The sequence below is a fragment of the Neomonachus schauinslandi genome, chromosome 3, assembly GCF_002201575.2.
Source record: "Neomonachus schauinslandi chromosome 3, ASM220157v2, whole genome shotgun sequence".
Classification (NCBI taxonomy): domain Eukaryota; kingdom Metazoa; phylum Chordata; class Mammalia; order Carnivora; family Phocidae; genus Neomonachus; species Neomonachus schauinslandi.
In genome coordinates, this window is record NC_058405.1 from 73322283 (window position 1) to 73345765 (window position 23483).

General features: G+C 38.8%; 1 protein-coding gene and 1 pseudogene across 1 annotated transcript in view; one reads left to right on the forward strand and one right to left on the reverse strand.

Annotated features, from left to right (window-relative positions):
- The window catches only part of LNX2 (ligand of numb-protein X 2), a 59017-nt gene that overhangs the window by 27466 nt on the left and 8068 nt on the right, over window positions 1–23483 (forward strand). The window contains exons 3-7 of the mRNA XM_021678250.1: window positions 7321–7568; window positions 8802–9001; window positions 13895–14263; window positions 17543–17683; window positions 21378–21555. Coding sequence (XP_021533925.1) covers window positions 7321–7568; window positions 8802–9001; window positions 13895–14263; window positions 17543–17683; window positions 21378–21555 — 1136 coding nt within the window. The remainder of the gene's footprint in view (window positions 1–7320; window positions 7569–8801; window positions 9002–13894; window positions 14264–17542; window positions 17684–21377; window positions 21556–23483) is intronic.
- Window positions 3287–4254, reverse strand: LOC110570188 (annotated as a pseudogene).

Here is a 23483-nt window from a genome sequence, read left to right on the forward strand (position 1 = left end):
TGTGCTGTTATTGTTGTACAAATTACATCTTTATGCATCATTTGCCCATCAAAACAATTATAATTATTTCTTTGTGCAGTTGTCTTTTAAATCAGGACAAAAAAGTAGTTATGAACCAAAAACTACTTTTATGCTTTTATGTTTATGTAGTTACCCTTATCAGTGCTCTTCAGTTTTTCGTGTGGGTATGAGGTACTAAGTTCCTTCCATAGCAGCCTGAAAGACTTCCTTTCGTGTTTTTTTGTAGGGCAGGTCTGATAGCAACAAAGTCTTCATCTGGGACTGTCTTCATTTCTCCTGTTTTTGAAGGATGGTTTTTCTAGACATAGGCTTCTTGGTGGACAGTGTTTGTTTTAGCACTTTGTGTTATCTATAGCCTCCTAGCATCCATGGTTTCTGGAGAGAAATCAGTTGTCAGTCTTTTTGAGGATCAGATGTATGTGATACGAGGTACTTTTCTCTTGCTGCTTTCAAGATTCATCAAATTCAGCAAGATTTTGGTCATTATGTCTTCAAATATTGTTTCTGCCCTCTTCTCTCTGACTTTTTGTGGGACTCCAATTCTGCATACTACTAGTAATACTCTTGATAGTATCTCAGAGGTCCTGAGGTTCTGTCCTTTTTTTTTTTTTTTCATTGTTTTTCTTTCTATTCCTCAGACTGGGTAATCTCAATTGACCTATCTTCAAATTCATGGATTCTTTCTTCTGCCTGTTCAAATCTGCTGTGAATTCATTTTATTTATTATACTTTTAAACTCAAGAATTTCTATTTGGTTCTTTACTATAACTTATATTTTTTTGTTGACATTTTTATTTAGTGAGACATCACTCTTATGTTTTCCTTTACTTCTTTAGGAAAGATTTTGTCTGTTCTTTGAACATATTTGTAATGCCTGATTTAAGGCATTGTCTGCTAAGGCCAATGTCTAGGCTTCCACAGGGATGGTTTCTGCTATTTTTTTCCTATATATGGGCCATAGTTCCTTGTTTCTTTGCATGTTACTTAATTTTGTATTAAACGCTAGACATTTTTAATAAGCTCTCTGGGCATACTGTTCCTACTGAGATTCCACCATGTTCTTTGAATAAATGCACTCCAGATTGCTACAGAACTTTGACTAATTTCCAGAGCTCAGAAATAGTTGGTTCCAGTGAATTTTGCCAGAGTTCTCATTGCTTTATGGAGGAGAGGATTTTCAGACATTCTTTTTTGTGCATTTTTATTTAAATTCTAGTTAGTTAACATACAGTATAATTTTAGTGTCAGGTGTACAATATAGTGATTCAGCACTTCAGTACAGCACCCTGTGCTTATCACAAGTGCCCTCTTTAATACCCATCACCTATTTATTTTTTATTTTTTTATTTAAATTCTAGTTAATTAGCCTATAGTGTAATAATGGTTTCAGGAGTACGATTTAGTGATTCATCACTTACATAAAGCATCCAGTGCTCAACACAACAAGTGCCTTCCTTAATCCCCATCACCCATTTAACCCATCCCCCCTGCTCACCTCTCTCCATCAACCCTCAGTTTGTTCTCTATTGTTAACGTCTCCTATGGTTTGCCTCCTTCTCTTTTTTTCCCTTCCCCTATATTCATCTGTTTTGTTCTTAAAGTCCACATGAGTGAAATCATACAGTATTTATCTTTCTCTGACTGACTTATTTCGCTTAGCATAATACACTCTAGCTCCACTCTACCATTTTCACTGATTGATTGATTTTTGAATATTTTAATTCGTAACAATTTTTATCATTTTTCTTGATTTTAAGATGCTCATGTTCTTTGAGTTTCATTAAGTACCTGGGCATTGTGCTGGTACTTACTGTAAATCTTTTTTTTTTTAATTCTGCTGCCACCACCACCACCACCCACACCACCACCAATACTAATGATACAGTGTGTTCTGTTACACTGCATGTTTCCTAGCATCATTGTTATATCAGGAAATGATGCTACTATATCTTTTTCTTTCTTTCTTTTAATTGGATGCTACTATATCTTAAATCAAGTTAGTTCAATGTAATTTTCTTCCTAAAGAGAGCCACGATAGTGGGAATAGAGGTATAAAACCTTCAGCAGGAAAGGAAAGGAAAGGTTGGCTCTGCTTGCTGTAAGAGCCTTTTGGTTTTATTTAAGACAGTTAAAAGACACACCAGCATATAGAGATACCTCCATAGGGCAGTATGGCCCTCAGCCCATGGCAGGTCACAGTGTCCTTTGTGAGGGGCAGCCCACTGTCTCAGAGCTCCCCTTCCACCTGCATTGTGTCAGCACATGCTTACTCTGATCTAATTAGATGTTGCATGCATTTCTTTTCTATTTTTATTCCTTTCTTTCCCCCAAAGCTTTCATTTAATCATATAACAGACATGGATACAATGGTATCAAGGAAAAGAGTGTATCAAAACCTTTTCGCTTTTATTAAAGGTTTTGACAATGAGAGCTTTATAAAATGTCATTACATTCTATTTGTTATACAGTAAACCTTCACTTCTAAGTAGGAGACACATGCCATTTAGAGCAACCATTTTAATGTGTAAAATAATTCTGAATTCTTTCTATAAAAACGTGTGGCTAAAATATGAAACACCTTTGCAACAAAATTGGCAATGTAACTTAAGTAAGATTTCAGAAGTGTCCCCTGGAAAAAAATGGGAATGTTTCCTTTTTCCTAGATAAACTCTAAACAGTTCAAGTTAAGGTACCATAAATTAGACCAAGCTAGAAAGGAACTTCATGTTACTAGAAAAGAACATCATGTAATGTGGACTTCTTCCATGTCAAACTGACAACCACTTAATGACAATGACTTACCAATCATAAGAAAAATAGAATATGTTCTTCAGAAGGAAATGATATTACAGTATAATTCTTGTAAACAAGTCTCTTATCAAAGTATTGAATAGCTTCAGAGAACATTATCACAGAACGGGCAGAGATCATTTATATGACGTTAAAGGATTCCTTTATTTTAGATACCCTCCGTAAACAGAAACACACATCAAGTATAAACACTTGTAAAACTGATTCTCTCTCTTTTTTTTTTTTTTTTAAAGATTTTATTTATTTTTTAGAGAGCGAGCGAGAGAGAAACAGCATGAGAGGGGAGAGGGTCAGAGGGAGAAGCAGGCAGCACTGAGCCGGGAGCCCAATGTGGGACTCGATCCCAGGACCCTGGGATCATGACCTGAGCCGAAGGCAGACGCTTAACCATCTGAGCCACCCAGGCGCCCTGTAAAACTGATTCTCTTAATGAAACATTTCTTTACTACCACACTCAGCTCCTGGCTGCCTTTGAATGCAGAGGTTTAACTCCTGCTAATCTGTACAAGCCAAGGTGGGGACTGATCTGGAGCCTTAGCAGGCACTCCTGCACCTGGGCTCCTGCTGTTGTTGCTACTTCTGCACACCACCGGTGGGACCCACCTGGGTTTTCTGCTTCCTGCTGACAGACTATTTGTGATGGTTTCCTACGGGCCTTCAACGTACTACTCTTGGACTTAGCTTTCTTTTTTTTTTTTTCAACTGGGGATTTTATCTTCACTTCTTCTTAATTTCTTTAACTTTACTCTTTCTCATAGGGAAATCTACATCATGTCTTCACTCTCACTAAAATCAGAATCGCCCTCAGACTCTTCACCGGTTGCAGAGTCTAGTTCAGAGTCATTCGCCCTGCCCCCGCCACTGTGGGTCTTCCTCTATCGAACCCTGGCATGCACTGCTGCTTTTCTTTTCCGGGAACACCGTGAAAATCCCCTTCCTCTGGAATCTCACCCAGATCTAAATAATCACTGGTTACACAGCAGTTGGAGATATGGGGAGACGTCTTCATTGTTCTGTTCACTGTTGCCCATTTTCCTTTGCTTTTATCTTGAGCTTCCTCCACATGCATGGTGACTGTTGGAGTTGCTTCACTGATAGATCCAGTATGACTCCACGTCTCTCTGGCAGAGCTTTTCATCCAAAGCCATCCTTCTCTAGGGGTTTTCTCTGGCAATGGAATGTCTTCTTTCTGGAGACTCTTCGGTGTTAGGTTTTGGTGTTTCTAGTTCTTAACTCCTCTGGTGTTGTTCTGGGCTTCTTATTTCAAGGTGCAGTTGCAGAAACAAAATCGTCACTGCTGTCAGAGTCCTCAAACTACGAGTAATTGACTGGTTTGTTATGGTTCGCGGGCCGCAGTGTGGCCCCCTTCAAGACTGGTAACGTGCAGCTTTCACGGTCTTGTTGGCAGCAGTGCGGTTTCATTCCCACCCACAACCAGACACCGGAGCTCTGCGCCCCCTGCCACCAGTCCTCCAGTGATTACCAGCCATCCTGGTTCTATTCATTGTTAATATTTTCTATACTAGTCTCCTGCTACATTGACCTACCTGCTTGAATAAGCCAAGTTAACCCCTGATGCCAGTTGCGGTTTGTGGTGTTTTTATTACATGCTCCATTTAAAAGGATGCGTCAGTTTTGTTGTTTGTGATTTTTGTTTGCTTTTTAATTTTCACTCAGGACTTTCTCATTCTCATACTCTCTGATTGTGCTTCTGGACACCACTTTGTGGAACAAATTCACTTTGGCCTAGAAAAAGAACTCCATAAGAATGAATTTAGCAAAGGGGTGCCTGGGTGGCTCAGTCAATTAAGTTTCCAACTCTTGGTTTCGGCTCAGATCATGATCTCAGGGTCCTGGGATCAAACCCCGCATCAGGCTCCACGCTCAGCACAGAAGTCTGCTAAAGTTTCTCTCTCCCCTCTCTCTGCCCCTTCCCTGCTCTCTCTGCCTCTCCCCTGCTCTCTCTCTCTCTCAAATAAATAAATAATCTTTAAGAAAACAAAGAATGAATTTAGCATGATGTAGTGGAAAGAGCAGATGTCTTTGGTATCAGATCTGAGTTTGTTTGGATTTTGACTCTGCAACTTAACAGCTGTGTGATGTTGCCTTATTAGTCAAGTGTCAAGTTTCCCATCTGTCAAATAGGGATAACAGAGTGGTTGTGAGGATTCAATGAAATATGGTAGATAGAGGTCTTTCCACAGTGGCTGGCACAGATTAGACACTCAAAAAATGATTCTTCCTTTCTCTTTCACTTCCAAGTGTTTACAGACTGGAGGAACGATGGCTTTGAGCTCTCTGTGGCTCCAGGCCTGCTCTGATTTACTCATTCCCTAACAGTCTTTTAAAAAATAGTTCTTTTGAGGTATATTTCACCTACCGTAAAATTCACCTATTTTTAAGATGTGCAAGTCAGTGGCTTTTAGTATATTCACTGAAGCATGCAGCCATCATCACCGAATTTTTAGAACATTTTCAAAGAGAAAGCCCATACCCATTAGCAGCCATTCCCTAGATGCCCAGGTTTTGAATCATCTGTCCCAATCCTCGTTTTCCCTCAAAGCCCGGTAAGTTTTAGTGCGCAGTTTTTATAGAAGGCATACACTGTGTGAACAGAAATGCTTGTACTGTAGTCTGGGCTTCTGCGCTCATCCCCGAAAGTGTTCTCTCTAAGGTTACCATGACCTTTTAACCGCCAAATCAGAGAAATGCTCTTTGTTCCTTACCTTATTGGCCTCTTCTGTGGCATTTACACTACTGGCCACTTTTTCTTTGTAGACACTTTGTAGACACTCTTTTTGTAGCCTGCCTTTTTTAGTTTGAAGTCTTTCTGTCATGGTCTCCTCCTGGCTAGTTGTTCTGTCTCTGAGCAGCTAGCCCATCTGTTTAAAGGTGGGTGTTGCACAGCTCTCTGTAACCTTCCTCGAGTGCTGGATGAGCACGTTCTTCCATATTTCTACGTGATATCAATTAAATACCTCTATTTAGTCCCTCTTAGCAGTTTGCTGTCCCATTGGGATGGAAGTACACCTGTTTCTTTACCTTTCTCTAACAACTTCAGGTTTCCCTTTTTAAATTTATTCTTGCATAGGATGTTAGCTAGGCTCTTTCCCAGCTGTGCACATTCTGCTTGTGTTTCCTCCCCGCTTCCTGTTCCTAGTCCATTTCCCTATCAAAGACTAGCTGTTACCCATGTGGATACCAGTGTGTGATATGCATTTGGGGAATTGAATCTTTACCTATATTTTTAGTCTCAAATATTTTTTTATGATCCAGTTTTTGTCACCATTTTTTTATTGAATGAAATATTTTAAAAATGCATTTCTCATTAAATCTGCTTACTTGACAAAAATCATTTTTCTCAGAGATACAATTTTCCAAGATACTCGTCAGGTCCTTGCAGGAACATTTCCTGGAGTGCTGCACAACAATGCAGAAGGAAACATCAGTTGTCCCCTTTCTTTCTTTTTTTTTTTTTTTTAAAGATTTTTATTTATTTATTTGACAGAGAGTGAGACAGCGAGAGAGGGAACACAAGCAGGGGGAGTGGGAGAGGGAGAAGCAGGCTTCCCGCAGAGCAGGGAGCCCGATACGGGGCTCAATCCCAGGACCCTGGGATCACGACCCAAGCTGAAGGCAGACGCTTAACGACTGAGCCACCCAGGCGCCCCCAGTTGTCCCCTTTCTTAACAAGGTGATGAGAAAACAAGGAATGAGAAAAAACTGAATAAAGAAATTCTATAATGATCTTTCTGAAGAACTTGAAACCCACAGCTTATCTTAGTTTGTGAGGGGAAATATATTACTTTTACAGTTAAGGGATAGCTTTCAGTTTTCATTGAATTTAATCCTGTACTTAATTTTTAATGAAATTTTAGATTTTTAAAAATATTGTCATTGAATGAAGTCTGCAGCGCTAGATGCAAGACCACCACCCACTGTACGCAACCTCTTGGGCCTTTGCCATGCTTTCCTGCAAGTGGCAGAGCTTAGTGAGAATTGCTACTCACTAATAAATGAATGTGTATCCTTGGCCGTGAGAGCGGAAAGACACAGTGTCACTCAAGGTCAAGTCGGGATGCAAGAGCACGTTGTGGAAGAAGTCTGCTGTTTCCACTCCTGTGGTTAAGCCGTTTCACCTGTGAAAAAAGGGTTATGTAATCAGAATGTCAGAATAATATTTGCAGTGTAGCTTCAACTGTACTGGTATATTTCTAGTACTAGTATATATCTGAATACAGTTTTTTATTGAAGTATTCTTTGAAATACGCACGAAGCCACCGTGCCTTATGCCTTGTTTTAAATTAGCTCTGCAGTGTGGTAGGAACTTCGTTTGAGCAGAGGTTAAAATCAGAATTACGTACTACTTGTGGATTACCTCTTGGTGAGTTTTGCATCGAAGCCATGGCTATTCTGTTGTTGTAGCACAAGCTGTTAGTCATTTTTCCTTTCAAATCATCTGGGAACCACCTGATGGTCTCTTTCTAGATGTCCTGGAGCTTCTCATCGGAGACTTGCCCTAGAGAGGAGGAAAACTAGTAAAACTCAGACAGAGATTGAGAATGAAAACGGAACTACTATAATAGATCTACCAGGTAGTTTATCACCTGAAACGGACTGTTCAGGGACAGGCACGGAGCCTGCTGAGCGCAATGTGACGTCGGCGTCTCTTCCTGCGTGGACTGAGGAGCCTGGCCTGGACAATCCCGCCTTTGAGGAGAACGCAGCCACTGACAGTATGTGCTCTTCACCTTGCTTTGGCTTTCATCTCTGTTTGCAAATCAGACATTTCCTTTCTTCCCACTACTCCCTATTACTTTACCAACATGCGTTTTTTTTTCCTCTGCAGAAAATAATTTTATTGAGATAGGCTTCACATACTGCATATTCACCCTTTAAGTGTACAGTTCTAACAGTTTCCAGTTTAGAAACAGAAGGTGAATCTTACCCCGAGGCTGGTTATCCTTCCCCCTGCCCCTCTTCCGTTGTAGTCCACGAATTCACTGGCCATTAATAGGGTGCTTCTTGTTTGTTTTGAAGCCTGTTGCTTCTTGACTAAGAAATCCACAACATCGAGAACAACAAAAGTAATACCTCAGCCTAGGTGCTTATTCTGTCAGGCACTGTGCCAAGCACTTGACATATATTAACTGATTAAATGCTTGTACCAGTACTGGATTCTTTTAACGGTGAGGAAACTGAGTCTTGAGAAATCAATGGTCATAGTCCGAGAGCCAGGAAATGGCTGCATGGGTGTCTGACTCCAAGGCCATGCTTCTGACTAATATATTACTGTCCTTGGTAGCAGCCACTGATCTGTCTGCACGACCCACCAGCAAATAGGCAGAGAGTCTGTAGTCATAGATCTTGGGCATATCTTGATAGTTGGCCCTACGTCTTACTTTTAAATATGATTTTCTCTTATGAACATTCGAAATTTTGCTACAAATCCAAGTTTTCCCGGCCACGGCTATAACACTTTTTCCATCTCCTAATGCTCAGATCAAGACCCTCCTCTTCTTAGAGCTTAATGTGGTTACTTTGTCAACCACTATGGTGATTGTATACCACAGAGTTCGTCTTTTTTTTTTTTTTTTTTTTAATGTACTGCCTTGCATTTACAGTTGTTTCATGGGTCAAACTTTCTCTGATCAATTAGAACAAGATGACATTGTCCGTATTTTTCTTTATCAGATCACTGTGTCATCCCTAGTGATCTGATACATAGTGGTTATTTGTTGATTATTTACCGATCACCTTTAGAAGAGGAAGTGTTTTGGTAATCTTAACCTATAGATGTTTTTTGTCATTCTGTTTTTCTTATCCAGTGGTATTGCTTTGTTATTAATCATCTATTAACATAAGTTGATAACTAATGATAGATGATAACTTACTTACCTGAAGATCATCAAAATATAAAACGTTTTTCTTTCCATCTATTTTTCTCTCTCTCATTTTTAACTTGGCAGCTATGCAACAGCCAGTTAGTTTACCGGAAGGCGAAATTACCACGATTGAAATTCACCGGTCTAATCCTTATATTCAGTTAGGAATTAGCATTGTGGGCGGCAATGAAACGCCACTGATTAACATTGTTATCCAGGAAGTCTATCGGGATGGGGTAATCGCCAGAGACGGAAGACTCCTTGCTGGAGACCAGATTCTTCAGGTATCAATTTTAATTTTGTTAACTTGCATCTTTTTTGCTCTTATTCATAAATTTAAAACTTAGGAAATTGTGGTACTGCAGAACCTGAATTATATAAAGGTAAGTTTTACTGTTTTTTATATGCAAAACAGATCAGAATTTATCTGTAATTTCTCCTCTACTTCCCCAAGCACATGGAATGTATTTTTTTTCTCCCTATCTTAAATTTGATCCCACGTGTAGCTCAGTGCTTGGCTCTTTGGGCCAGCTGGATTCTTCCTGGCTTGGTTGGCTATTTCAGGGCCACCTTCACTGCTAAATTCTCTTGTCCCCTTGGCTGTATCCCTAGTCCAGTGTACCATCCGTTAGCTTCATTGTCTAACTTATCCTTCTCTCCACTGATTACTGTAATCTAGAAAAGACAGATCATGCAGCACAAGTTACTTAAAACTTATACCATTGAACTTAAGGTAGAATTTAGAAATCATGGCCACCTCTTGTTGGCTGTGGCTCTCAAATTTGCTCTCCTCCACAAACAACCTGACTCTGCACTAACCCTTGATGCTACCCTCTCCCTCTTCTCTTTAAGGAGAAAAAGCTACTCCAACAAAAGAACTAGCTTAGGACAAGATGCTGTTATATTAGAGGGCATGTTGACACTGAGGGAGTGGGGATGGCCAGAATTTTCCTATATAGGACGAGAGTTTATGTGAAAATTGGCCTGCATATATGACCCAGATAAGTGTGATACTTGAAGTTCAAAAAAAAAATGGATATTTAGGAGAGAAGAAATAGTCATGAATGAGAAAAGGGGTCTTCTAGGAACCCAAGCTCAAGGACTTCTTGCCTCTTTCACCGTTCAGTCCTTCCCCACGGTCTGTTGGTATTCACCCCTTCCGTTTTCCCAGCCACCTCTCTGGTCTGCGCCCTCACTGCTTCACGTCTAACCCAGTAGAATCAACACCCCTGCCTCCCCGCTCTCTGCTCTGAAATCCGGCGCGACCATTGCCAGATTAATACATCTGTGACTCTGCTTTCCTTGGGAAGATTTGACCAGAGGATCAAGTCTAGACTGATTGATCTAATAGGGTCATCTGTGGTCTGTCACCTCAACCTTAACCCTTGCTTTTTCTTTCAGCCATAGCCATTTGTGTATTGCTGAAACGTCATAGGCATGGTGCTCAGAGCTGAGAATATAATTAAGCGCAGAAAGCAGCCCCTGCACTCATGGAATTTATAATCTAGCAGAGAAACCAGACCTAGCAATCTCCTTGCTTCCCTCCAGACAGCTTATTCCCACGTTCCAGCCTGTCCCCACTGTGCTGCAGCTTCGCCACCTTCATCCTGAAAGCCCCGCCCTGCCATTTTCACCTGTTCAGACCTCTCCTCACTTTAGGTGCCCACAACATTCTTTGCTTTTCCCTTCACCACTTCACACATCATCAGTCACAGAGAAGTATTCAAATGCACTTTCTATGGTGATTGCTGCCACCTTAATGGTACATATTATGGTACAGACCTCCCACTGTGCTGTGCCTGGAGTAAGTGCCCAGGAAGTACTTGCTGAATCAATAAAAGAGTGGATTTGGATATAATATCCTATCGGGAATAGCTGTCTCCTTCATCAAAACAAAACTTAGAACCTCTAGGATTTTTAGCTCTTCAAAAGAAATGTCCAGATGGGGAAAAAAGACAGACTAAGTTCCCAGAGCAGCAAGGATTGACCTTTCCTTTCGGGGCTCCTGGCTTTGCATTCCCATCTGTATTCTGCCTCTTGCAGTATATTATTTCTGCTTCAACACTCCCCTCCTTCATTGCACTTAGTCTGGCTGACACAGACCGAACTTCCAGTGTTTTGTTCTTTACTAAATCCTAAGAGGAAATAGGAGAATACAGGAAGCCTAACTAATCCAGCTTATATAAAATCCATTTTCTGATCCAAGCATAGCTAGCTATTTACGGCATTACTGTATTTGATGTCATTTTATTATATTAGTACTCTGAGGTTGGCACAGCTCTCTGGACACCTTACCCTGTATTTTGACACCCTGGTGGCCAAGACCAAAAGAACCAGATTGCCCTTTCTGCAGCTTACGTAGTGTTCTTTTTTTCTCCACTTCTGGCCTTTCTGGCTATAATTTGAGTATACATTTATTTTTCTGTGTTTTGGTCTTTGCTACCAGCAGTGTGCCGGCATTGGATATTAACATTTTTACACATTTCTCATTCTTTTTCTGAATTTTAAAGGTAAAAATAAATGCTTTGTTCTTATTTGCATCTCTTTGAGTATAATTGAGGTCAGTTTTTGGGTTTTGTTTGCTAATATATTTCGTCTGTTGGCTTTTTTACCAGTCTGCTCTGGAGAATTGTTTAATAACATAACTGAATCCATATACCTCAAATAAAAATCTAATTATCTGAAATTATTGGCTGTAATTTGGGGAATTAGCTCAAAGCTATAAATCTGTAGTAATTCCAGTGCATTATTATTGTTTATGGAGGCATACATATTAATAACTCTAATAATGGCAATCTAAAATCAAGTTTAATGATTTCAAATTGATAAGAAAACTATGAGCACATAACCTGATTAGTGAATTCACAAAGGGTCTCTCCTGTTGTGGGCCTGACTTCTCATTGGCCTTTGGCTGGTATGCTGGAGCCAATAAGTAAAGCCACACCACTTGTCCAAATATGAAGTATTTATGGTCATTCAAAAGGAAACACTTGGAAAGAAAGCTACTTGGTGTTTTTTTACTGCCGGGTTATCTTCCACTTCGTATAAGCTGCATAAATAATACTGTGAGCCAATTTGAAAATACCTTAGAGTCATTAAAATGGTTTAATTACAGACCAAAGAGCTAGCTAGCCTGTGCTTTTAGTTTAGCAAACTAAATGCAGTACCAGTGTGTAGCTTTGGTTTTCCCACCTGATACACACACACACACACACACACACACACACACACGTTATTCTATTAAATAACTTCTTTGAAAAGGAGAACCATATACCCTCAGGGCCTTTTGCTGTGCAGCATTTTGAGCAGTTTGAAGAGAAATACTCTAAGAGATTACATCAATATCACTATTAAATATAATATAAATTTTAGAACATTATTAAGAGTAGGTATTTTCAAACAAACTGAGGGTTCTAGAGGGGAGGGGGGATGGGTTAGCCCGGTGATGGGTATTAAAGAGGGCATGTACTGAATGGAGCACTGAGTGTTATACGCAAACAATGAATCATGGAACACTACATCAAAAACTAACGATGTAATGTATGGTAATTAACATAACATAATACTTGAAAAAAAAAAGAGTAGGTATTTTCAGTGTGATCTGAGTTGTCAGCGATTTATTCCCTTTTGGTTTTGAAGGAAAAGAATTGCAGTCGTGTCTTGACTGCATTGGTACAAAATATATTTAGCTAAAGATTTGGTAGAGTTTACTATGTTGGTGCTGTTTTTACAAAATCTAGCAACGGTATTTTATTTGGTCTCTGCTTTCTCTGAGTTTCACTGGCAACCACACATTTGTGAAGGGAAAATCTTCTAATTGTAGGATATTCCACAACCCACATCACAAAGATGATATGAAGCTACATACTTGCACATGGCTATTGCTGGATTTCGGCCAGATGTTTGTAAAGTCATTTGATAGATGAGAATTTAAGATAGAAAAATAAAAACCTAGAGATAAGTGGCTTTTTAGCTGAATAACCAGAAATGATGAGTTTTGACTAACAGATCCATGTCAGGCTGGTTTTTTAGGAGCCACCCTGAAGTTCTGTTCTTGACCCTGTGTTATTCAACTTTTTAATCAAGGATTTGGATGGCGACCAAATGCACAGATGTTGCAAACTTGGGAGAATAGCAAGTCTGTGTGTGATATCTATGATATTTGATGCCTGAATTTTAAAAGATGTCAACAGGCCCAAATCAACAAAATTCAAGTTAGTAGTCCTCAAAACTGTCAACCCTAGATGAACAGGAAGGGGGAAGGCCTTCCTTAACATAGATTCATGTGAAAAAGATTGAAGGATTTGGGTGACCACAAACACCTAACCCAGAGCCTGCCACATAACCAATGCTCAGAGAATGTTGATTTCCCCCTCACTGTTGTTTCAGACAGATGAAGAGAGGAATTCTAATTGTGATAAATACTAAGAATTGTGCCAACCCCTTCCTCTGACTAGGTGAATAATGGAAGCTGGGTGTATTTTCTTAGTGATGTTACATGTCCAAGGTCAGTCACTGTACTCATTTCAGGGCCATAAGGTTTAGTAAATAAATGTTCTGTGAGTACTGAGTTACGTTTATTGTATTAGATATTACACTTGAGTGCTGAACACTTAAGAGTGAAACTGTAATTACCTGCTTTTCTTTGAAGTAAAGAATCACTGATCTGAGATCAGGTTGTGTATCTGGAATGTCCTTAAAATAAAACTCAGTGTATTTTTTCCAGCTTAAGTGTTTTTCATTTGGAAAAGCCACTTCAATCCAATAGAACTTCAGTTTCTGTTCTACTAGAACTAGTATTTTATTAGCCCTTGCCATATGCTGTTGCTGTCTCTGCATTCTCCTCCTGGTCCCATGAAGTGGAGAGTAAACCCATCTCACCTCTGAGGGGACACTCAGACATCCGTCCCACTAGCACGTGGCAGAACCAAGGACTCTGATTCAACACTATCACTGAAGCCTGAGATGCTAACTGCCGTTCTCTACTTCATGCTAGTCATTGTGAGTGAAGCTTAGGAACTGTGTATTGTAAAACATCTTTGGAGTGCTTTTCTTTGTAAATAATGACTGTGTGTCATTTTCCAAAGTTAGTTTCTTTTGGAAATGGTATATAAACATTTCTACAAGTTGAGAAAATAAAAGATCGTCACACTTTGGTCATAATTCTTGTCTTCCAGGTCAACAACTGTAACATCAGCAATGTATCTCACAACTATGCCAGAGCCGCCCTCTCCCAGCCCTGCACCACGCTGCACCTTACTGTGCTGCGAGAGAGGCGCTTTGGGAACCGGACGTACAGCCACCCCGATGGGAGCTCTCCACGGGAAGAGGTCTTCCATGTGGTCCTTCACAAACGGGACTCTGGTGAACAGCTTGGCATTAAACTCGTACGAAGGACCGATGAGGCAGGCGTTTTTATTCTTGACCTATTGGAGGGGGGACTGGCTGCACAGGACGGAAGGCTGAGCAGCAATGACCGAGTGCTCGCCATCAATGGACATGACCTGAAGCATGGGACCCCTGAGCTTGCCGCCCAGATCATTCAGGTACACGCCAGATGTTCTTTCCAAATGCTCAGCCTTTATTACCGTATATCGATGTCTGTTTTCATAACATGAGAGTCCCAGGGATATTTTATATTTCATGGGGAAATCAAACATGGCTCCGAAATCCTTCAAAATGCACAATAGTATAACTTCATTACAGGTAGAATCCTTTCTGGAAAACTGTATCCCTATGGACGTTCAGCCTTGCTCTTTACATACAGTGAAGGCTCTACATTTTCACATGGGTTTTTCATTTGCTCCCTGGGCTCCGCCTAGGCCCAGACATAAAAACAGGGGTGTCCACATTTAACAGGTGAGATAAGCGAAGCTTGAAGGAGCTGTGGCTCCAAAGTTCTTACCTCCTGTCGTAACTTTCCCTCTCTGCTTCAGCTCCATACAAGTGGGGGAAAATAATTTTTTATTAAGAATAACTCTTTATAGTGCCTTTTTTATAAAGCATTCAGAGCATTTCAAACACATCGTAACTTGTGTTCTTACAGTATATATACTGTTATTATTGGAAAAAAATTTTTTTTCAATAAGAGCATTAATATAGATAAAGTAGAAAATCATCCAGAGCAGATCTTCCGGTTCTGTAACCTGCCACAGCATTTAACGATATGGGTATCTCCTACGGTGATAAAGTTGAAACAAAGATGTGTGTGGTTTTTTGTTTTGTTTTGTTTTGTTTTTTTAAGTAAACACAAGAAAACACTCTTACATAAAGGAAACCAAGCATTAACATAATCGAGCATCAGGAATTAAAGTAGGTTGATAGTCACTGAGAAATGTGTATAGTAGACAGAATTGAATAACAAGATTTAAGCCACTGTGTAAGAAAACCCAATCTCAATCCCATTTAACTTACTCCTTTTCACAAATTTTTGGTTCATTGTAACCATAAGAACACACACACACACACTTGCGCGCGCGCACGCACACACACCCCCCCACACACACCCAGTAGCCATATTGCATTAGGAGGGAGATTCAGGCATTGGTCTCATGTCACAGACTTGAGGTTTAAAAAAATAGGATACAGATACCTTATAATATATATAATATCAAATATATTGCTCAAGTTTCTTTGTGAAAAAAACTAAATCTTACTGTTTTAGATTCTAAAAGTAACATGTACTGCATGTCTAATGAAGACAAAATACAGAAAATAGAGTTAAAATCACATTCAATCTAAACTTCATAAGAAAGCGACATTAATGTTTTGGAGAACATCGTTACATTTTTCTGTACAGGCCTGCAAATAAATAGGTACATATTTACATAGATACTGACACGTGCACTCATCTTGCACATTCTCAGTTTGCCAACCTTTCTTTACGTCAGCAGTGTTGTGGACTTCTTACCCTGAAAATAGACTCATCATGATAGAGCTGTATAGTAGGCATGTTGTACTAAAACTTATTTAATCATTCCCCTGTTGACCGACTTCAATGTTTTGTTTTCAAGTTTAAGACATTTTGCTAAACTTCCCTCTAGAAAGATCATACCAATATATACTCCCAGCAATAGGGCATGCCACTTTTTTATGAAATACAGGTATTGTCATTTAGGCATCCTGCATTTTTCAAAATCTTGACTTTAACAGAATTCTTTTGTTGTATTTGAAACCCTGAAGTGTTAGATGTGCTGTCTATTTAAAACTAGCCTAAACCGAAATGTAGAACCATCGTTTAAAGCTTATATGTCCACTTCCATCACATGCCCAGAGTTTTGTCTTTCAGGAAATCAAGAAAGATCAGGGATTTGTTTGTTAATGTTAATGGGTTTGCATAAGCAGCGGCCTTCCAACAAAGCTGAATTATTGATTATAGAGTATTTGGTGGTGGTGAGTGTTAACGCAATAAAGCAAACAATTCTGTACATTGAAATGAGATCACCAAGGGGCTCCTCACCCTTCACACTGTGTGATCTAATAATTGGAAGTGTCAGGATCTCAAATATCAGGATTCTAAATGTTCTACTTTGGCATTTACCCGTTAGATCAAGTCCCCAGACTCTGGCCACATGTGAAGTGTTACTCTTTCAGTTATTTTGAAGAATTATCTGAAACTGGTTTAATGAAATGCTTAAATAAGTAAATGATTTTTAATAGGGCCTTAAGATTGGTTATCACTTGGGCCCCTGGGTGGCTCAGTCGGTTAAGCGGCTGCCTTCGGCTCAGGTCACTCCTGGGATCGAGCCCCACATTGGGCTCCTTGCTCAGCGGGGAGCTGCCTTCTCCCTCTCCCTCTGCCCCTCCACCCTGCTCTTTCTCTCCCTCTCTCTCAAATAAATAAATAAAATCTTTTTAAAAAATTGGTTTTCACTCATTTTCCAACTTGAGAACTGAAAAGGGAGTGATTTCTTAACATTATTGACTATAATCATGGGGGAGGGTTCTACTTTCCACCACAGCTTCTTGAAAGCAGGCTGTCAGATTTTACCATAGGAATAATAGTAGACTTGAGAACTTGTAGTCATGACCAAGAATCAGCATCAAATAGATCAGGGCTGTACATTAAAAGCAAAGATAAAATAGCTTTAAAAAATACAATAGATGTGAATCTGTGTTTCAGATATAGATCTATAAATACAGATAATGGACCTTTAAATTCAAGGTGGTAGTCATAACCTCTAAAATAATTTAACATAACATTTATGTGTGTGTGCACGTGTGTGATATATATACGCACACAGTATGCAGTGTATATAAATACTAATCTCCTTTTACAGGACCTTTGTTATCATTCTTTTCAGGACTGTTTAAGCTGATATCCTATTTTTAATTTAAACCTGTAGCAAGCAGAAACAAAGCTGTACATAGTTTCATTGATTATCACTCTCAAAGTAGCCACCCTGGAATTTATTTCAGAAGTCACAAAGGGTTCTAATCCAGTTTTGAATCAGTTCTTCCTTTTATCTTCTTTCCTTTGCTCTCTTTCTCTCAGTGCCAAGGTCAGTCTTGCAGGGGAAAGAAGTACGGAAAGACAGTTACCCTTCAGTTACCCTTTGACTGCTTTGCTTTGGTTATGTCCTTGGTATTTCCAGGGTTAGGGAAGGCCTACCCAAGAGGCCTGTGTGTGGGTGTTTTAACTGCAGAAGTTTTAAAGCTCCTGAAATGAACTCCCTCCTCGCCCACACCCAGCAGGTGCCTGCAGTCACCACTCAGGTGAGGCTCTGGTACAGTGATGAAAGTGCACTGAAAATTACACTCCCTATAATTTTCTAAGTGAGAAGCATTATTAATGACTGGTGGTTATGTATGTGTGTTTTCTCTAGGCTAGTGGAGAGAGGGTGGATTTAACAATTGCTAGACCAGGGAAATCCCAGCCTGGTAACCCTGTCCGAGACGCAGGAGCTCAGAGTAGCAGCCAGCATCATGCACAGCCGCTGTATAACAACAGACCCAGCTCACATAAGGTGAGGCGTTGTGTTTGCATGTTTTCATTCATCTACCCTCAAGGGTCCTTGTTACAAGCTGGACTTGTAACAAGGGCTGTTTTAATGAGGGCTGTTACTCTGTTGGAAAAGGTGCACTCAAGTGTTTGGGAGGTGAAATGTGGATTGGGCTGCCTGGAGAGTCACTGTACAGTCTCAGTTCCTCAGCCAGTAGGGGTGGTTTCTTAATAAGAAGTTCCCTCTGCCAGGTGATGGATGAGAAGTATTTGATCTTCTAGAAGAACTTCTTTGTTTGGTCCTCCTTTAAAGTGGGATTTATCTTGGTTTGCTCATTCAAATGTAACAATTGGTTATGCGATTGAAAAAGCATAACGAAGACAATGATCGACAAGTCCATACTTAGCAGTTGGGCAGGTTGCCCACAACAACAGAATTCTCTATGTGAATATTAAGCATAAATCATACATTCTGATAGGGTACATGCAAAGCATGTAAAGCGTTTCTCTTTATGTTATAGCTTATAGGAATACTACCCTAAATCATTTTAAATTCCCTTATGTTGAGCTTTTTGCTGCATCTTTACTATTTCACTACTTTTATAATATATTCCTAGGTCATTTATCTATGCTAAGAATTTTGATGCTGTCTCACTTCAGATGTAGAAATCAGTAGAAATCAAAAAACAGTGGTACTTTACTGTGTTCTCAGTATTATTTACTTCATTTGATCTTTCATTTGAACTCAACTTCCACTAGGCCAGACATTTTAAAACAATGCTGTTTACCAGCTGTGTGAAAATTGCACATAGGAAACTTCCTATAGTTTTTAAGTAGACCAATAAATAAGTTTTTATTTAGTAAAGCAATTTAATTTTACTTAAGGAGAATGACTTTAGAAGCTCATATTTAGCTTAAAGTGGATTCTTAATGTAAGTACAATTTGAGAGAGTACCTCTGGAATGTCACAGGTGCCCAAGAAAGCATCGCTTAAAGGCACAAGTGTTTTCGGCCCATTGGGTTTATCTGGTTTTCTGAGCTGAAGTATAGACTTGTCACTGGTCTTTGGTTCAGTTAATACTTCTAAGAAATTATAACCACAAACTTGTTCTTATTTTTGAACAGAACATGAAATGTGTGAAGGAAACCTCTAATTTTCCTTTCACAATGATGGCTATGAAAAGCAGTTATTGTTTCGAAAAGGAATTTGAACAGGAGTTGTTCATATAGCTGGTCCTTGCTTTACAAGTTACGTATATATACATATTCCTAAAGAATTATAATGTAAGGCAAAAGTTGATCATTGAATCTTTTATATCAATGAATTCTACAGTAATTTGAAATATGGGTGTCCGAAGACACTATAATTTTAAGACATTTTAAAAACTAATCATTGGGTGCCTGGGTGGCTCAATTGGTTGAGCGACTGCCTTCGGCTCAGGTCATGATCCTGGAGTCCCGGGATCGAGTCCCGCATCGGGCTCCCTGCTCGGCGGGGAGCCTGCTTCTCCCTCTGACCTTCCTCCCTCTCGTGCTCTCTGTCTCTCATTCTCTCTCTCTCAAATAAATAAATAAAATCTTAAAAAAAAAAAAAAAAAAACAACTAATCATTTCAACATTCATATAGAGAACTGTTTATTTCATTTTATTTGTTTAGGGCACATATATTTTTCTTTTTACTAATTCTTATTCTTTAATTTTATGTGGCAGTATTTTAAATAGCAATGCTGAATTCTTATTCTAGGTACTCTACAAACCCTTTTGGTTGGAACAACCACATGAAATGTACTTTTAAGCATTAATTTAACAATTTAATGTTAACATATAGCATTTGTTATGCCAAGTCCTGATTTAGAAAAATAAAGGTCTCCTAGGGAAAACAAACACAGATTCACCAAAAGAGCCTGTTCAGAGGATAATCATTGTTAAAAATTAAAGTGCACGTTAGTCTACTACTAAGCCTCTGCATAACTGCTTGGATAAACATTCATACAGTGTTTAGCCCTTAGAAGTTTCCGTGAAGCATACCAAGTGTAATCTGTGAAGTTTGGCTAAGATGCATACATCTCAGCCATATAGAGGAATAAAACAACCACCTCTAATTGATTAAATACCTGACAGCCAAAACTGTTGAAATAAAGGTACTCACTGCTGAGTTTACCTGGATTGTCTTCATAATAACGTGGGTCTTGCCCAATTTTGAAGGATGCTAACATAGATGTCATAAGGCTAGCATACCACCTTTAGCTGTTTACAGGTTTTCTACGAGGTCAAAATTCTAGGAACTCTAGGCTGTTGACTATAAGTAGTTCCCTTAATAAAATTTTAAGAGTATGGGTTCCAGGACCAGAGAAGAGCAGGTGCACCTGCAGCTCCAGGGCTTGATTAACAGACAGGTACCTGTCCGCTCTGAAGTAGTGTCACTAAAGGAAATGTTATAGTTCTATAAATAGAATTCATCGAGTTCTATTGTTGATATTGTTAATCGTGTTAATAGTTATTATCTACAATATGCTCTCATAGTTGATAAGTGTTAGGAACCTTTTGAGACATTAACTTCCATGTTACATTTAAGGGGTTAGTGCCCTTGTAGTGTGGATGCATATAACCAGTATATACGTAGTGCATCGTGCTGTATGCACGTACAGAAACCATATATGAATACATGTATATGTATATACACATACTATATATGTGTGCGTATATAATTTTTTTAACCCTTGAATCAGTTCAAATCCGAGTGTAGTCACATATAGCTGTGTAGTGTGGGGCAAATCACAAAACAGCCTTTCTAAGGCTGTTCCCTCATCTGTAAAATGGGGCCAACAATAGGATTTACATTCAGGACCATTGTGAAGATTAAAATGAAATAATGCATGTAAAGCCATTCGCTTTACACATATAGTAAATCTTCAATACATGGTAGTTACTATTGCTGTTTTAATGTTGATATTGCATATGTACACCTTGTTTTTTATTGCATTCTAATTAAAAAGAAAGGTGATGTTTTAAATTCTCCTTTTCTTCCAGGAGTGTCTCCATAAGTAGCAACAATAACTGTCAGTAAAAATTGCTTTTTCCTGAGAGCATAGTTTGTTGGGATTTTTTTCTCTTCATTAATGAAAAAATTCAGTTATTTCATATCCTTATAGCTTTCCATGAAGGTTTTGAAGATCAATTTGCACCTGTTTCATGATTGAGCATTCTGATAATCCTCATGAGTAAGAAACAGAAGATAGATCTGTAGCTTTTTTCTGGCAGTTAATGAAATCCTCACTTTACTTTTGTTCTATTCTGTCAACATTTCTTTCAAAGAACGGAGGAGAGAGATGGAAATAAAATTAATTGGCTTGTCTTCAGAATCAGAATGCATTCAGAATAAATTCATTATTTACTTTCGTAGAATTGATCATATCTTGGAGCCCAAGATAATTATACAAATGATGTGCTTATTTTATTTTGCCTTCCATATGTCAACAGTCCTGAGTTTTTTCCGTTCCATAAATAGTCATATGAAAATACAGCAGTCCAAAGTTTGACATTGTGATCCCCAGTGTTTGGTGTCGTGTTTGCACCATGAAGAACTGTGTATTACTTATATAGTAAGTGATTTTAAAAATGACTTTATCATTGCCATGGTACTTTTTCCTTCAGTTTACTTTACTTTACTTCAGCTATGTATTATGTATTATCCAATAAATTTTCCTCTCATGTGTTAGGATCTTACCCAGTGTGTTACATGCCAAGAAAAACACATTACTGTAAAGAAGGAACCACACGAGTCCCTGGGAATGACAGTGGCTGGGGGCAGAGGAAGTAAGAGTGGTGAACTGCCCATCTTTGTGACCAGTGTGCCACCTCATGGCTGCCTTGCTCGTGATGGCCGCATCAAGAGAGGTAAGATAGGGTCGGGACCAGTTTCGCTACATCTTCTCCCTTCATTCAGTTCATGTTTTAAAAAATAACAAGTATCTACAAAATTTTCTGTTAAACATGACTTTTTTTAATCCTTTAAAATGTCCCTTCCATATGTAAGTGTAAACCTTTCTATAAGGTTAGGAAAATGCCTAATGTGAAGGAAAGTTGCTGCAGTTTGATGAGGTCTCCATTATTTTCTAATGTTTACTCAGATCATTGGATTATTTTATGTTGGAAAAGACCCTCTAAAAGATTAACGCTTCTCATATCCTGGCAGACTGGATACTCTGAAGGACTATCTCACTAAAATAACAGATGTTACTTATATGATAAAGTACCTATGTAGGAGGGGTCTCACAGAAGAGGTAGAGTGGAAGACAATCTTAATAAAAAGGCATAGTTTTAGGGATTAACTCACTCATAATTTCACATTCCCTGCCCCCCTTACCCCCCACCAGTACTGTACAATTTGTAGAGATAGGGGTGGTAGTAGTGAAAAGAGTATTCTCCATACGCTTGGTTTGTTCCTATGGGAAAGTGAGTCTTAAAAGCTATTTTTCTAAGAATGAAGTTGGATCCCTACCTCCCATCATATATAAAAATTAACTTAGAGTGGATCCAAGACCTAAAAGTAAGAGCTAAGACTTTTAGAAAAACACAAGCATAAATCCTCATGACCTTGGATTAGGTAATGGATTAGTCGGTGGTTTTCTTAGATATGACATCAAGACACGTGCAACACAAAAAAGAAAATAGATAAACTGGACTTCATCAAAATCACAAATTTTTGTGCTACCGAGGACACCACAAGAAAGCAAAAAGATAGTGAAAGTGAAAAGATAACCCACAGAATGGAAGAATATATTTGCAAATCATTATATCTAACAAAGGACTCCTATCTAGAGTACATAAAGAATTCTTACAATTCGGTAATAAAAAAGACAAATAATCCAGTTTTTAAATGAGCAAAGGATCTGAATAGACATTACTCCAAAGAAGATACACAAACAGCCAAAAATCACATGAAAAGATGCTCAGTGTCATTAGATATTAGGAAAATGCACATCAAAACCACTTCATACACAGTAGGATGAATATAATAAAAAAGACAGTAATATTGTAATATTAGCAAAGATGTGGAGAAATTGAAACTCTCAGACATTGCCAGTGGGAACATAAAATGGTCCAACTGTTTTGGGTAATAGTTTAGCGGTTCCTCAAAAAGTTAAAAACAGGGTCACCACATGACCCAGCAATTCTGTTCCTAGAGAGATGAAAATGTACATCTCACCCAAAAACTTATACATTATTTTTCATAATAGTCAAAAAGTAGAAATCATCCATATGTCCACTACCTGATGGATGGATCAACACAATGTATTATTATGTCCATGCAGTGGATGTTATTTGGCCATAAAAAGGGGTGAAGTATTTAAAAAAAAAAAAAAAAGGAATGAAGTATTAACACAAGCTACTATATGGATAAACCTTGAAAAGATTATGCTAAGTGAAAGAAGCCAGTCACAAAAGACCATGTTTGGTTGCATTTATGTGAAATGTCCAGAATAGGCAAATCTGTAGAGACATAAAGTAGAATAGTTCAAGTTTGCTCAGGGCTGGGGGCGGGGGTTGCGCAGTGAGATGGGAAGTGACTGCTAATGAATACAGGGTTCTTGGGGGGAGGGATCTAAAAATGATGTGTGACGGTTACACAACAATGTGTTTGTACTAGAAACCAAAAATTGTATACTTTAAAATGAGTGGAATGAATTATACCTTCATAAGGCTGCTATTTTTTTTTAAAAAATGTTATTTGCCCAATTGTGGAATTTAGGGTAATTTTATTTGTTTTCCAGGTTTTCTGCAATGAGAATGTTTTGTTTTCATAATCTGAAAAATCAGTGATG